The sequence below is a fragment of the Zonotrichia leucophrys genome, chromosome 2 (genome assembly GCF_028769735.1).
Source record: "Zonotrichia leucophrys gambelii isolate GWCS_2022_RI chromosome 2, RI_Zleu_2.0, whole genome shotgun sequence".
In the NCBI taxonomy this organism is placed as follows: Eukaryota; Metazoa; Chordata; class Aves; order Passeriformes; family Passerellidae; genus Zonotrichia; species Zonotrichia leucophrys.
This window is the reverse complement of record NC_088171.1, coordinates 23417016-23430494: the sequence shown is the minus strand read 5'-3', so window position 1 is coordinate 23430494 and position 13479 is coordinate 23417016. Positions and strand designations below refer to the sequence as shown.

Below are 13479 nucleotides of genomic sequence, written 5' to 3'. Positions count from 1 at the left end.
TTAAAGGTGTTGAACTTATTGACATAACACTATATTTGTTTCAACAGAGAGCAAGTTTACGCCAACAAGCTCATGCCAGCAGGGAATTAAGCAAAATTTCATTTGAAATGTGGCATTGTGCATTTTCTGGATCCATCAATAACATTAAGTGGCTCATCACACATACATGATGCTAAGAATTACTGAAACAGAATCATTTAACACTCTGAAGTTTGAAGATATTTAGATGTTTCATTGTCTAAATACCTGACTTCAGAAATGTATCTGGTCTCCTGACGAGACTCTCTTTGCCAGGGCAGGAACTGATTCCATCACCTTTCTCTCCTGCTTGCATTGGGTGTGTCATACTTGATTTTCAGTAACAGGGCAGGCTTCATTGTCAAGCCTGATGGCAGAACATCACTCTGTCATTTTTTACTTCAGAAGCTGCTAATCAGTGATGCAGAAGGTGACTCAATTCTTTATCCTCAGTGAATCAATCCTGCTTACGAACAAGTGTGCCTATGTCACAGATATATATATATATAATTCAGTCACAAAAGGCTGGGAGCATTTTAAAGCTTTCCAAACTGACTTATATATAGTCAATGCATATTCTGAGTTTCATGACAAGTAATGCTTCAGTTCCTGCTCTTTCATTTTTACTGTGTACCACATATTTGTATATGATTGCTTGAAAATCACAAGGGTACCGCTACTCAAATCACCGTTTTACCCCTCTGTTTCTTTTCTCTCATGGTATAAATTACTAAGTAGTGTACTGTAATCAATTCTAACAAGAAGCCATAAAATCTCTTCCCCCAACAATTTTAGAATTCCACCACCAGCAGATTTTTGAAATTTGCTTTATGTGATGCAAGTCAGTCAGTCTCAGACTTTTTCTCAGTCTAGAAAAGAACTAACTTGGATGGAAATATGTAGAAAATAAGCAGAAATATTTTAGCAATACAGCTTTATTTAACATAGAGTTGAAATAATCAAAAAATGAAAGTTGATTTTTCTTTCCTTGCCTTTCTGAATGTGCACACAGCTGGTAAGTTTGCATAATGGTCTTTTTAATCGAGAGAAATAACTTCACCAACATACCCAAGGTCCAAATATTGTAAAATATTGATGTATTAATTTTACAGTTTTATGGGAAAAGATAAAGAGATTTACCCAACAGCAAGGGTGCACTCTTCAGTACCATAAAGTCCCACTAGATGGAAGCACTTCAGCTGTCATAATAGAAGGAATAAATAGAAGTACAACAGTTTAACACACCTGCCATGGGAAGGTATCACGGCTGGAAGAATTTGGAGGGAAACATTTTATTTTGCCCAGATTAAACCTATCAACTAAAAAATTAAAAATCACATAAATAGATAATTTTACTATAAGCCATATGAGCCATCTAATAAAACTCAGTGTCAAGCAGCTGTGCTGGAGTCCTTGGGTTTATATGTATGCTGTATGCTGCAGCTTTGGAATTTTTTTGGAAGCCCTGCAGAATTAAGAACACAACACAATTTTTCTCTAAATCCCATTTACATTTAGTCATTATCTGAAAAAAACACCTTTCCCAAGTACATGGATGGGTTCTCTGCTTTAAGGATTTCCCCTTCAGCCCAAACTTTTAAAGCTTTCAGATATGTTAGATGTTACAAAGGTGGTCACAGATTGATTTTTCTTGACTTTCCTTGATTTTTCTTGTTCTGAAATAGAAATTTAAGTGATTAACTTAATAAACATGATCAGTGACTGTCTTCATAATGCTTCCATCCTACAAACTTCATGTAACATTTCACAGGATTATTAGTTTCCATTTTGATCTCTGCTAACTTGAATTAATGGGTTCATCCTTGTTCCAGGTGGCATTCCCCCCCAGGTGATGATCCCTCACTGCATGACTGACAAAGTGGATAACATCAGAAAGGAAAATAAAAATAGAGAAGTCAGCCTTCAGAACCTTTTTCACATAGAGATGGGATTTTTTAAGATATTATCAATGAATCTTCATGTAGATTCCTAAGAGAACATTGTTGACAAGGTGACATTTTAAAAAGAAGTATTTTTATTTGAAAAGATTTTCCCAACAAAAATCTATTCCTCAGCATTTTGATTTCTATAGGTGTGTTCTGCAAGTACCTTGTTTTAAGACTAAAAAGGGTGGATTTAACTAGAAAAAGGAAAAGAGGAGAGTGATAAAAATGAATCGGTAGGATGAAGAAATATGATGAAAGGCTGCATTCCGTGGCTGTTGGAATGGAAGGAAATCACTGTGTTTGCACCAGTAGCCTGTGCCACTACACCTAGATGAAGCAGGAATTAAATGAGAAGGGATTAAAGCAGTAAAGCAGCTGTGGAACTGCCCACCTCTTTACATGCCTTTAAATGCCTTTGAAATTTTGGCAGTTTCACTGTGACATTGACAACACTAATAAATTTGATAGTGCATAAACCAAACAAAAAGGGGAAATTTTCTTAACTTGAAAACTTACTGAATGCTGTTTTTTATTAGTGATACAAGGGAGCTTGCTAAAAGGTAGGTTCTTTGTGAAGTCTTTCTAATGCTTTAATTTCTTTTTTATGAACACTGCCTTAGAATTTCAAGGAGTAATTACATCTAATAGAGCTTTAGCTCCTTTCAATGATCCAACAAGTTCAGAGATAAACTAACTATATTCCTGTCTTGCAGATATTTCCTTCCATTTAGTTAGGTAGGTTCAAACATGCCACACTTTTTGAAGCAAGATTTTGAAACAGTGTTGACATACCTTAGCTGGTAAGGCTTCCAGAAAATACAAAATTATTGTGAACATTACAATATGTAATGACATGAACATTACAATATGTTCACGACACTCTGTCATTTCAGAGCAGATTTGTATTTGTGCTTAAGCATTGTATATTTTGATTTTTGACAGAAATTACTAAATTTCTACTTGAAAAAAACTGACTGTTCCTATCATGTTGAACTCCACCAAATCATGTTGTGAAACCTTAACGGACCCAATTTTACCACATATTTGTTCTTTTTCATTACTTTGAACACTGTCCCTGCATGTTCTGGTGGGCAAACAGGAACGTGCATGGAAAGCTAGGTTTGTGATGGGAGTTTATTAAATGAGAGTGTTCCTGTTCCTGATTAGGATTTGCTATCCATGATGTTTCCCTCCCTCCGAGAGCCCTCTGCCCCTCCCCGAGGGCAGTGTCTGCAGGTGATGCCCCAGCCCAGGCTGACACTGGGCGCTGCTGCAGCGCTGCTGTGGGGGGAGTGTTCAGCTGCTGCTGCTGCTGCCTTGCCAGTGTGCACTGTAACCTCGGCATCGTCGGAGCATCCAGCAGCTGCCAGGCACTTGCAGCCCTCCCATGAATGTCCTTCTTTATCTCCAAGTGGCTGACTTCTCTTTTTCAAGGCTACTGTTTTCCATCTCCTCGCTCAAATACTGTAAGTACAACTTCTGCTGTGGCTCTTTAGTTACTGCCTTTGTGAAATTTCTCTTGTACTGAACAGTGGGAGTTACTAGTTCAAAGTCTCTGAGGTTTGTTGTGGTCTCTGCTCCTGTTTGTGCTGTTCAAATGGGCCCTTAGCATTTCAGTTTTTAGCTGGACTAAAACATGAAATCAGAACAACTGAAAATGTTGGTTGTTTCCTGGCTGCCGTTTTTCTACTTTGTAGGAAATTGTCAATGTGTCCTTCCTCTGAACGCTGGTGCCTAGTGAAGTGGAAATGAGAAAAGAAGCATTTCCATCCCTACTTGTTTGCTGGAACCAGTTTTCTAAGAGCCCAAAGAAGAAAACTAATGCATGCTGATAAACTCTCAGGATGCTGAAATGTAGCTGCCTGGGCTTTTAGGAAGGAGCTAGGTTGGAGGGTATCTGTCCAGCTCAGTTCCTTGGGTTCTGAAGCTGAAGTAAAGGAATACATGATTAGGGACCTCAGGTGGCTGCAGCAGTGTGATTACACATTCAAACTAAAAATCATCCCAAGACCCTGAGGCCACAGCAAAAAGGCCTATTTCAAGCTGTCCTGGTTCCTGACCCAGTTTGCTGTGACTGTGAACTCCATGGTGTCACCCTAACTCTGTATTCTTACAGACATTCCACATAAATGTTGTATGATCTATGGATTATTCTCTCTCTAATTCCATCACTATTTTCTGTACAAAACCTCACATCATTTTCGTAATTGTATTTTACACTCCAAATTGGAAACTGTGAGAATAAGCATGGCACCAACTACTTAAAATGAAATTGATTCAGGATACCAAAATAAGGGGCACTGTCTGAAAGTTTTGATTCTTTTTCTTCAGACTTCTTCCTATGCTTGTCTTTTTTGTTTGATTTGTTTTCTCTTTATGTTTATTCTCCTGTTCCTCTGCACTTTATCTTGATAGAAAGGACTGACTAAAATAAAAATAAATCAGGTGTTTCAGTGCTGTTCTGTCTAAACTTGATTCAAGGATATGGAATACACATCATAGGAAGACTGCATTTTTCCCAGGGGGAATCTCTGTATAGTAGAGAATACATACTCTGTAGACTTTGAAGTCCTTATTATGCCTCCTGTTTTATTGCTCTTTCCATCTCCAATTCTCCAGATACTTTCTCTGTTTTCCATATATACTAGAAATAATAATGCCAAATAATGCCAAAATCTTACTTAATTTTCTCATATAAGCCAAAAAGGAATTTTCCGTCCTCCATTCTTGGAAGCAACAGCTGCAGAAGGAGTTCATAGCATGCCTACACTCACCCAATACACTGTACAGTCTGATTTACCATTCCTTCATTACCATCTTTCTGAGTCAGACTTTCCATGAAAGACTGGCTGTTTACAATTGTTATTTGTTTGCAGTAACTTAAAATAGCATACCACTAGGACTTTTTAAGCATCTGATATTAACCTGATTTTACTGACAATCCAAGCACAGGAGGTTAAGGGAAGAAATGCTGGCCTCAAGGAGCAGTTCTGACATTAGTTATGGTCACTTCAAACTTTTTGCTTTGGGTTTTCATATTCTAAATGGCATTAACAATTTCAAGGTGCAAAACTAGCTTCCAGCATTAGGGCTCATTGACTGGTATTTATTCCACGGTTTGGTAAAATGTATTTTTCTGAATAAAATGATCTCTTCTAAATGATCTCTTGGGGTACCCATGAGAGTTATGTGACAATGAACTATATAATCTCAGAATCACTGTGATTTTATTCACTTCTTTTCAGGTATCTTCTTCAAGTATGGAATTTGTATGGAAAAGATGGTGGTGTCTTCAGCTGGGCTGTATGTTATTAGTGAATTTGGTTTATGCCAATCTAGAGTATCAAAAAGAAACTCCTCCAAGCCTGCGTGAGATTGACCATCAGTGCTGGGAGGTATCGTCCCATGGGCTGGTGGAAATGAAGAAACTCAAGGTAGCAGATACAGTCATTGCTCTCTGGGACTTCATGATGTTCCTAAAGGAATCCCCTAAGCCCAAGCACAATGATCTCTTCAATGATTTAGCCCAGAACTTCTGGGACATGTATGTAGACTGTGTGCTCTCAAGATCCCATGGAATGGGCAGAAGACAATTAACATCTCCCAAATATTCTTCCACGTACTCACACAGAACTTTAGGAGGTAACTATAGTTATAGGATATGGTACTAATATTGAACTGAACCAATGCTCCATCCTCACCCTTCATTGTTTAGACAGCTCAATATACTAATTTCCAGTTTTCTGTCTCTACTTGTCAAAAGTGTTTGCATATTTCAACGGTAGCTACTTTCACAATACACAAGACACTGGTAGTTAAGAGTATCACATTTCTGTATTTAACAAAGTGTAAAAAATACTGGGTATGTGCATGTGGAAGTGTGTGGAAATGGATGCTGCACTGTCTGTTTATCACAATGTGCATATAAATGACAATACATGGATAAATAATTACAATACTCAAAGTTTCCTGGTATTAGGAACTCAGTCTCAGCTTTGGGGATTCATTGTTCTGCAGAAGAGAAGCTCAAACCCCTGATGGTTTGAGCCCTATTTTTCCCAGTAAAACTACTGACACATACTGTGATGTCATGGTCACTGTGAATCATTAAACAGTGACAGGTTCTGGTCATCATAATCGGGTTAGAGTCTGAACTGAGATCATGTAGGTGACCTAGATCTGTTGACCTCATTCCTCCTCAGCAATAGGCTTTTTTCTGATGTACCCTGTCAGATGATTCAGGTTCTTGGAATGAACATGAAGAATATTTAATCATAGCATTTCTAATATATTGCTTGGACAATAACTACCTGTCTTTCATAATCTTGCAGGGTCTGCTTTCACCAATCCATTTTAGGCCAAAAGGAGAGAAAATGAAGATACTTAAACAAGGCAACATCAAAACGAAGGAGCACAAAATCACAATATGTATTGTAGATATTTGGAGAAATCCTTTGGCATGGTTCAACCCTTTTATTTTTCTTTTCTTTTTGTATAAAGTACTCAATCACTCCTAAACTGATAAGTACATGAACCCCCACACTGTCCCTTTTGCTTTCCTGTCTTGCAGTCTGCTAAGCTTGCCTTTTCCTCCCTCCATGTGTGAATGTGTTCTGAGTCAAAAATTTGTTTTCCCACATAAACTTTAAAGTCTGTATGTGTCATATTTTTGTAGAGTCATGTACTTTCCAATAATTCTCTTTTTAAAAGTTAATTTTGATGGGAACCCAAAATATTTTTATACATTATGCAACTGAGAAAATGTGAACAAATTTATTTTATAAATTGTCTTGCACATACTATTAACCTTAAGAACTGAAAAAAAAAAGAAAAAAGAAGGAGGTGAGACATTAAGGTAAAGGGAAGGATTATGCTCATTGTAATGTCCTGTGCAGTCTAGACTTTGTATTTCATCATTGCTTAGTCTAAGCTATGGATTAATTAAAGTATTTTTCTAAGCAACAAGGTCTGAATAGCAGTAGCTTTCTTCCCTATTAATATGTTATTTGATGCCACTACTATGTGACATGCTTTACACAAGACTGCAAATAAGATGATGCAGCCCATCCCTGTCATTGCACCAAGTGGTTCAAAAGAGGGACGGGCTGATTCAACTGCTGATCTCAGTGTAAACCATTCAGCATGGATAAAATAATTCAAGGAGGTTAACTGCCTCCTAAATCCAATTCTGAGCAGAAAAAATCCTGAGAAATGCTGACTGTTCTCTGCTTTACTCCTTGGGCAATGCAGCTTGTTCAGTCCCTGTTGTGTTTTAGACTTTTATGAGATTACAGGTGGTTTTAATTATTTTAGGAAATAGTACTCATGCTGTAAAAGCATATATAAGGAACAAGAAATCCATCCCACATAATGCCTAGCTCATATATAGTTTGTAAAATATCCAACAAGTCTCATAGATTTGTAAATGTTCATTTAGGTAAATACAATATTGAACTGCATCTTCTAAAATATATCTCATACAGTATTCTGGAGAGGGTACAAAAGTAGTGAGAGATTTTTCTGACCCATGAACATCACTTTGTTCCTGATAGAAATAACATTTTTGAGCAGATGGAGTTATTACACACCCAAACACAGCGACTTCAGGAACTGATACATTATGATGAGCAGCAGGTTGAGAGGAATTATCTAACCTGCCCCAGCAGTATCCATTTGATAAAGCTGTGTACTGCATTGCATTTACAACAGAAGTTTTAACTAGCATAAACAATATTAAAAAATGCCCCTTGTTCACCTACACTGATCACCTATGGAAGTGTTAAAGTATAATAACATTTTAAAGGGATTGTTTCCTCAATTATTATTTCCTCTTTTAATTGAATGTCAGAGCAAGGTATCTTATGCAGTTTTAAAAGCTTCATCCTTCTTCAGGCACTAAGTCTGTTTTAGTTAGTTTTCTATAAGACACTAAAGTGCTTAGCATCCACCATAATTGTTTCCAGAATGTTTGAACAATCAATTGCTATGGTCACCCTGTGCTGTCTGCCAAAGGGGCAGGTGATTACCAACCCCAGGTTGCAGCAGCAGTGAAACAAATTCCAGGTGGACATGCTATGGTGTACATCTCTGAGAGCTGTGGGAAGCCACAGCTGACTGCTCCTGGCATGTCAGCATGAGGGATGGGATTATCTCTCCTTCCACCACTACCCCCTCTTTTTGCACCCCTGGGTTACAGCAGGGACAGCAAGCCCAGCTTGTTGGGTGTTGAATGTTTCCCCCTGCAACAGCCAAACTATGGTCCATGGCTGTCTGACAAAATCAAATGCTGTTTGTACTATGTGCTGCTTATGTCAGTACTGATTTGTGAAGGACAAATGCAACTATTTGGGGAAATTCTGTCCCCTTCATTCTCCAGTCATTATTAATTAACATCAATGCTTAATTACCAAGAGCATTTGCATTTGCAGCAGCTCATTTACAGTCAGGGTGTCTGTAGCAGAAACAATACAGTTGTGGGAGAATGCCATGGGGCTCACTCTGTGACTTTTGCAAAAGCAAAACTGATTTCTGGTTCTTTATCCATAGCTTGGCTACAGTGTATTGCTGTAGTTTTTGCTCAGAAATTGGGAGGGCTTACATGTCCTCTACATTTTTTTTAACGGGCCTTTGCCTTGCTGCCAGAAGTAATGAGTCATCTACACATTCACATATGTGCATGTAAAAAAAGTAAAAACCCCTCCAAACGTCACAGTCTTTGGTCTCCTAGTAAAATACGTATCATTTGGTTTTAATTGTAAAAAGACAACAGACCACACATCCTCTAAACCAGTAATAAAGCAGCAAGGCTTTATTAGCCTTGTCAGAGAAATGTAAACATAAAAAACTGAGCAAAACTATTCGACACAGGACTTCAGTTAGAGAATCTTTATATACCTTGGCTAACTTTTCTTGTAGGCAGGCAAGAAATACAAGTAGGCTGGTTTAATAAAACAAACTTTATACAGATAGTCTTGGGAAAATGTAATAATTAAATTAGATAACAGCTAAAATTATAGGTCAGCAAAGGGTCACCATAAAAAGTTAAATTAAATTAGCACAACTCAATTTAATTTCTCTAAGTATTAGATGACTTTTCTACTCTACAGTGTGATGACTTCCTTACTCAACAAGGGTGTAACAGAACTGCCCATAAAAAAAAATCCTTCTGGTTTTTGGAAAATGCATTTATAGAGATTTTTCTAAACTTCAAATATCATTTTTCATATGTATGTTTTATTTTATGTAATTATTTTCTTAGGGTTCTTCTTTTTATAGAATTTAGGTAGTCAATTTTGAAACAAAAGTATTTGCCTTTATTTTTAATACCACTATTTCTATGTTTGTCTTGTTGTGTGAGAAACATTTTGAAGATACACTTATACACACACCCTATCCTATCCCTCTTTCAGGAAGTAAAAAAAAAGTGAGTTTGTTTGTTTGGAGTATGTTTAGCTCAAATTTATTTCCTTTTTTCTAAGCTGGCAGTTAAAAAAACAAAAGTTTGTGCTTTTCTCAAGATATTGGTGACAGGCAAAAAAGACAAACTAAGTGCCAGTTTGTATGTCACAGCATAAAAGCTTGCAATGTCACAGAAATGTATGCCATAGCACTGGACAGCAAATGGTTTTAGAATTAAGAGCCTCAGGGAGTCTTGTGCTATTGTATAACAGTGAATTCTGGCATTGACCAAATTAAAAAAGAAAATAGCTCAGAAATTGAGTCATCTACACAGAGGTCTGCTGCTCACCAGTTGGTGTAGGCATTCTAGAGGTGCAAAGGTGGAAGAAAATGAATTCTTTCTGGAGACAACGGGGATAAGAGCCCAACAATTATTAGATTAGTAAGATCAGGTAAAGAGCTGTGAGCAACCCAAATGGAGAAGGACATTCCAGCAGGCCTCTCCAACAGGCTGGGAGAAACTGCTGGCACAAACAAGCTCCTTAGTGAGTGTTTAGAAGAAAACTTGGATGTCAGAAGTCCTGATGCTAAAAGTGGCAATTCAAGAAACAAAATGGGCTTGGACAAAAACATGTGGGTATGGTATTCAGGAAAATGAAGAATCAAATGTGTTTATGTGAAGATTTATCACCCTGTTCAATGAGATGCTTAAACTGCAATGCATGGAATGTGTCAGGAAATTAAAATAGTGAACCTGTTGACAGTGGATATTAGCACACAGAGTCACTAGACTAACATACCTTTGTACCATACTGTACAGGGGACTTTATTAATAAAACATCCCTGTATTATATAATTAAGAGAAAATATAATTTTACTCTTTTGATGTTCTAAACAATTTTTCAAGTCATTAAAAACAGATTTTATCTTGTATCTACACATAGGTAACTACATATTTATATACCACTCTTTGGAACAGCATCTATTCTACAGGTACTGATTTTTTCTTGACTGAGTCCAATGTTTTTATCTTTTTGATTGTTTCTGATGGCTCTACCAACAGTGGACTTGCTACGAGCAGGGTCTGTATCAGCCCGCAGCCCTTCCTGACAAGGCCCTTCCACAGTTACACAGCGACCAGGTGCAACCTGAAATACAAAATAAATACATTGCTTAACTCTCATGCTAGCATTTAAAATGAGAGGAGAGTTAAATCATGAACTGCCTTTTGAAAATATTATTCAGTTGGTGGAGATGCCCTCAGGTTTCTGAGGGCCACTAAAACTATCCTTTACACTAAATTCACAGTTCGTTTCCATCAATACAAAAGAAAGGAGAGAGTGTTTTTTCAGTGGGTGCTGTTACATGCTTCGCTTTTCTGCCTTCGAGTCTGATTTATGGATTGCAAAAAAGAAAACCAAGCCTTTATCCAATAGAAGTTTGCTGTACAATGTTATTTGGATTCGTATAGGATGTCAGCCACTCAGAATTCCACTATAAATTATTACTTATTACTCCAAATAAGGAAAAAAAAAAAAAAGAACGGGCCATTTTTCTCTCAAAATTTAATTGCATAGAACTACTGCTCCAGGAAATCTCCAAGACTGAAAGACACATATCCTTTCCAGACTCATTACTACTCTTTATATTGAATAGGTTGGGAGTCTTGGAATAAATATCCTTGAGTAACAGCTCTGTCTTCTAATCATGACCTACTGAAAAAAAAAATACAACTCCTTGCATGCATGTAGCTCACATGTTTGATTAGCTGACCATGACTGGTTTGCAATAACCATCTTAGCTTAATCTTCATCTCTCCCTGCTGAGAGTGTTAGGCAGATTGTTGCATTAAAAAATTTTCCAGCCATGTCTGTCATTTGTAATTCTTCTAAGCAAAGTACCTGTGGAATGTTATATGATGTTGCTGATACTTTTTTTTTCTCAATACACCTATTCTGCAAAATTGACTAATCTTCTCCTTGTTTTTATCTACTGTTATTGAAATATTGATTGTAGAACCATGAAGGTATTTTCTTTTTAAATGCTCCCCCTCTAAGATATGAATATTCAGAGCTTGAGGTTCAAGCCTTTAAAATAAAATCTGACAATATATTTTTCTCCACTAACAATTTCCAGATTACTCATGCTTATGTAAAAAAATTTCAGATAGTTTCTGCAAAATATTGCTGTTTAACAGTCTCACTATTGTTTATGTAAGTACCTAAATAATTGTTTCAGCCCACTTCATCTTGCATTCCCAGATGTGTCTTTCCATATCTTTCTGAAGTTTAAGATAATGTGGGAAAAATCCTAGTCCAGCACTCTGAGACAATCCCCTTGCCTCCTATTAGGTTCCTTGCTTCTCCATCACTTCAAACATGAACCTTCTCTTTTCTTTTTCAATTTGCAGCCACCTTAGTTGTCATTATTATTCATGCCAGAGAGCCCAAAATAGAATCTCTTACCTTCATGCAAGTTTGAAAAAAGCACCTCATGTTTATTCTTTTTCATTTTTCCTCACATGTAAGAGTAATTTATAAGCAACAAAGAAAGTATCCCCCTTAAATCCTCCTTAGCTGTGATGCTTACATAGAAATAATCCAGTTAGCTCAAAAACAGTTTATTGGAACTGAGGATTACCCCATGTTTTGTCAAAACTCAACACCTAAATATGCTTTTAGGTGTGAATTAGATCTTAACAAAGGCTTTCTATTTTCTCACACTCCAATTAACTGATAGAAATGAGAACAAAATGGTTTCTGCAGATGCAATAAGTGGTGTATCTGCAGGCAGTCAGGGACATGGTACTGATAAAGAACACCTCCATGTATGTATCAAAGGTTGCACAGATGTACTCAACAATGAAAGGAGGCGGTCTTAACCTCAGCAAGGCTATCATGAATGGCTGTGTCACGACAGGTACATGTCACATAGCGGAGGGCCCATCTTGCCCACACTTTTTCAGAGTAATCTGCAGATCTGAATCTCACTCTGGCCAAGTGCTTGTCTAAGGCTATATCAGAATGGGAAGTGGTGATTTGCAGAAGACACAGATTCTTTCTTATGTACTTGGAGCTTGTCAACATAAACATTATTAAAGAAAGTGTAAGCAGCAGCATGTATACAGCCACTTACCTATTTGTGAAAATAAAACAGTGTTATTAAGGATTACTTACTGTTGTATGGAGTTTTGGAATATCAGTAGAATGTTCTGGTCCATTGTGAAGCTTTGCCTTAGATCTGGAAGCCTCTATTAATGTTTTCTGATGCATTTTTGCTTTCTAAAGATAGTCAGAAAAAAAGGTAAAATAGTTTTAATCTACATTAATTGTGTCATTTGCACTCATTTGAACATATACAAACAACGTGACAAAATAAATCAGGTTATAATTCTATTTGCCTCTAACTGTAAGTACCTTCCCCCTGTCTTTTTACTCTTTTTTGTACTGAACACCCAAAGCCAGACTAAATGGCCGTGGCAGTGCAAGGCTGGGAAGGGAATCCCTGTTTGCTGTGACCTGCAGGGTGTGCTCTGTGCAATGCAGCCCTTGGTGCTGTGAGCCTCCGTGGCCACAAGAGCACACTGCTGCCTCAGCTTTCACCCCTCACAGGGCACAGAGCTGCCTCTCCAGGCAGACCCAGCTCTACTGAGGCATCTCAACACAATCTCAGTACATCCCAGGTGAATGACTTCACATTTTCATTTCCTGAAATTCATGAGCTTTTGGTCAGCCCATCCATCCAGTTTCTCCCAGCATGTGGATTGCTTCCTCCATTCAGTGTCACAGAACTGCAGAATCACAGAATGATTTGGGTTGGAAAGGACCTTAAAGTTTATCTAGTTCCAACTCCCATGCCATAGGCAGGGACACCAGACCAGGTTGCTCAGAGCCCCATCCAACCTGGCCTTAAACAGCTCCTGGGATGAGGCATTCACACGTTGAACTTGATGAGGATGGATACTGATTCAATATCCAAGTCACTAATGAAAATGTTAAATCAACATTGTATTATCAACCCTATAATTAACTCAGAGGAATATCACTCAAAACTGACCACTTGTTAAACTTCAATCACTGACCACTGTCCTTTAGAGCCCATCAATCCAGCCAGTTTT

The 13479-nt window shown here is 37.6% G+C and overlaps 2 protein-coding genes across 5 annotated transcripts in view; one reads left to right on the top strand and one right to left on the bottom strand.

The window, feature by feature from the left end:
• Positions 1 to 1006: 1006 nt before the first annotated feature.
• Positions 1007 to 13479, bottom strand: part of CFAP69 (cilia and flagella associated protein 69) — a 36006-nt gene continuing 23533 nt past the window's right edge. For 2 of the 3 annotated variants that reach the window (XM_064704265.1, XM_064704267.1), the window contains 2 exons: positions 12539 to 12643; positions 8553 to 10510 (listed from right to left, as the gene is read on the bottom strand). In XM_064704265.1, the coding sequence (XP_064560335.1) occupies positions 10319 to 10510; positions 12539 to 12643 (297 nt within the window). In that variant the 3' untranslated portion in view covers positions 8553 to 10318. Of the gene's footprint in view, positions 1695 to 8552; positions 10511 to 12538; positions 12644 to 13479 lie in introns of those variants that run through there. The other variant, XM_064704266.1, reaches the window with a different exon arrangement.
• FAM237B (family with sequence similarity 237 member B) lies at positions 3364 to 6462 on the top strand. Of its 2 annotated transcripts, XM_064703295.1 has the most exons (3): positions 3364 to 3430; positions 5210 to 5606; positions 6296 to 6462. In XM_064703295.1, the coding sequence occupies exons 2-3, from the start codon at positions 5225 to 5227 to the stop codon at positions 6319 to 6321; spliced, it is 408 nt and encodes a 135-aa protein (XP_064559365.1). In that variant the 5' UTR covers positions 3364 to 3430; positions 5210 to 5224; the 3' UTR covers positions 6322 to 6462. The 2 variants fall into 2 exon arrangements, with proteins under 2 accessions (XP_064559365.1, XP_064559364.1); XM_064703294.1 differs by lacking the exon at positions 6296 to 6462 and having other exon boundaries at positions 5210 to 5695.

What these genes read in the sequence shown, in the direction of transcription:
- FAM237B (XM_064703294.1), top strand. Translation starts at nt 5,225, where the DNA reads ATGGAATTTGTATGGAAAAGATGGTGGTGTCTTCAGCTGGGCTGTATG.